The sequence below is a fragment of the Trichoderma harzianum genome (assembly GCF_003025095.1).
Source record: "Trichoderma harzianum CBS 226.95 unplaced genomic scaffold M431scaffold_18, whole genome shotgun sequence".
Taxonomy (NCBI): domain Eukaryota; kingdom Fungi; phylum Ascomycota; class Sordariomycetes; order Hypocreales; family Hypocreaceae; genus Trichoderma; species Trichoderma harzianum.
The window spans coordinates 791-2,838 of record NW_020209266.1 but is presented as its reverse complement, the minus strand read 5'-3'; the positions used below and the strand labels follow the sequence as shown (position 1 = coordinate 2,838).

Here is a 2,048-nt window from a genome sequence, read left to right as displayed (position 1 = left end):
TTTACACCCTAAATCGGAGATTTAGGAAAAGGAAGGATTAACAGCGACTTTAGAAGGATCTAAGAAGGTATTACCAAAAACTGCACTTTAATTAATAATATCCACTGCCCCTGCTGCTTAAATATTAATTACCACCTCTGCTTCTGCTTTTTCTACCTCGTCTAGTTTATTAAGAGAATGAGTACTACGACGAAGCATTTGCTTGCTATAAACGTTAATTTGTTTTCGCTGCTCCCGTAATTGAGCTAACTGTAAAAACCTCTTATTTATTTACTAAGTTAACAACATTATTTGCTGTTGTTGTTAAAATAACTCCTGTTTAGTTTAACGCTCTTTAGTGTTTAAACGCTCCTTTTCAGTAGCTAATTGTTGCGCTGATTACTGTCAGCTACTGAACCCTGCACTAAGTGAAAACTTACTTACCTGCTGCTAAGGAAATCCTATTTCTATCGTAAGAACGCCTACGACGTGTATACTCCTTACACCTGTTATACCCCTTTGCTATCTTGCAAGGTAAATTTTTTGCTTTACAATAAGAATAAGGTATAACGATGATACCAATGGTCTTAATTACTAGTACTGCTGCTTTTCGATTTTTCGTCGACTTCTTCTCGACAGATAATTGTTGCTTGGCAACCCCACGAGGTATTTTATAAATAAGAAAGGATCTACTCCTGAAAAGAGAAGAGGACAGCCCGACTTATATACATGGCCTTGAGGATAAGACCAATAGGAAGGAGGTATTGTGTTACGACCTGATCCGAAGTACGTACCTTTCGGGAATACTACGGAAGGAATAGCTAATTATAAGAAAGTTTTACAGGCTTACTTAGATACGTACACTATAGCGCGTAAGCCTTAACACTAAGGTTGCAGGCTCACTAGGTATAACGGAACTTCTTAAAGTAAGCTACTAGGAACGACTAAATATATAAAATTCAATTCTCTACGCTTTTTAAATAACTTAGATAGACAGTCGTTAATAAAGTATTAAGATTAAATATAGACTAAATTTTTATTATATTTTACTTGCTTTGTAATTATATTTACTTAAAGCTACTTCCTGTTCTTTCTGCTAATATAAACTAATTGACCTTAGCTTATTACCTTAGGAACTTACCCTATACTATTTAAGTATTAGGTCAGGACGTTATATATATTATAACTAAGCTTAATAAATAGTATAAGGATTATAGAGCTGCTGAATATAGATAAAAGGAATTTACGCTTTGTAATAAAGACTGTTGTAAGAAATACTAGTATTAACGCTAAGCCCTTGTATATATTACCTATAACTTAGAATAATAAGGATTTAACCTTATAAAGCATAGTAATAATAACGAACTACGAGGAATTAACTAGAATGACCTTTGGAAATATTATAAACTTACTACCAGATATATACCTAAACCCAAATATACCTAGTGTAAACGCTATAATATTTAAAATAAAGAACTAGGATAGATTACCTTAGACCTAGATGATATTAATATTAACCCTTACGGTAATAATTATTATAATAGCGCTAACGATATAACCTACTATAACCTAAATACCCTTATAGGAGGAAAGAAGCTACGAAAATTCTAAGTACCCGGTACTTTAAAAAAATATTTAATTACAGTCTATATAAACTCCGGAGCTATAATAAGCTATATTATACCTTAACTAGTTAACCGCCTATAGTTAAATAATTATAAAAAGGAGAAACTATATACTTTTATAAGCATTAAGAAATAATAATTTACCTATAATAATAGAACTGTTAACTGTAAAATTAATCTCCTTAAGATTTAATTTAGTAAAATTAAAAATATATTTAGTTTTAATATTATAAATATTACAGAATATAATATACTTTTAAAATATAATTAACTTAAGTTACGCAACTTTAACATTAATTAAATCAGAGGCTAGGTAAGATAGTAAACTTACCCTAAATTAATTAATTTTAAAAATATACTATAACTAAATTAGGAGGATTAATAGAATACTATAATATCCCTGACGATAGGATTAATAACCCCTATATTAAATAAAGAAATATA

The 2,048-nt window shown here is 30.0% G+C and overlaps 1 protein-coding gene across 1 annotated transcript; it reads right to left on the bottom strand.

Annotated features, from left to right (window-relative positions):
* Positions 1 to 330: 330 nt before the first annotated feature.
* Positions 331 to 649, bottom strand: M431DRAFT_65810 (hypothetical protein; the record flags this gene model as incomplete). Its single annotated transcript, XM_024921694.1, has 2 exons — positions 331 to 374; positions 424 to 649. Coding segments are annotated over 2 exons (270 nt in total), but the record flags the coding sequence as incomplete, so codon positions are not given.
* Between the last annotated feature and the right edge of the window lie 1,399 nt (positions 650 to 2,048).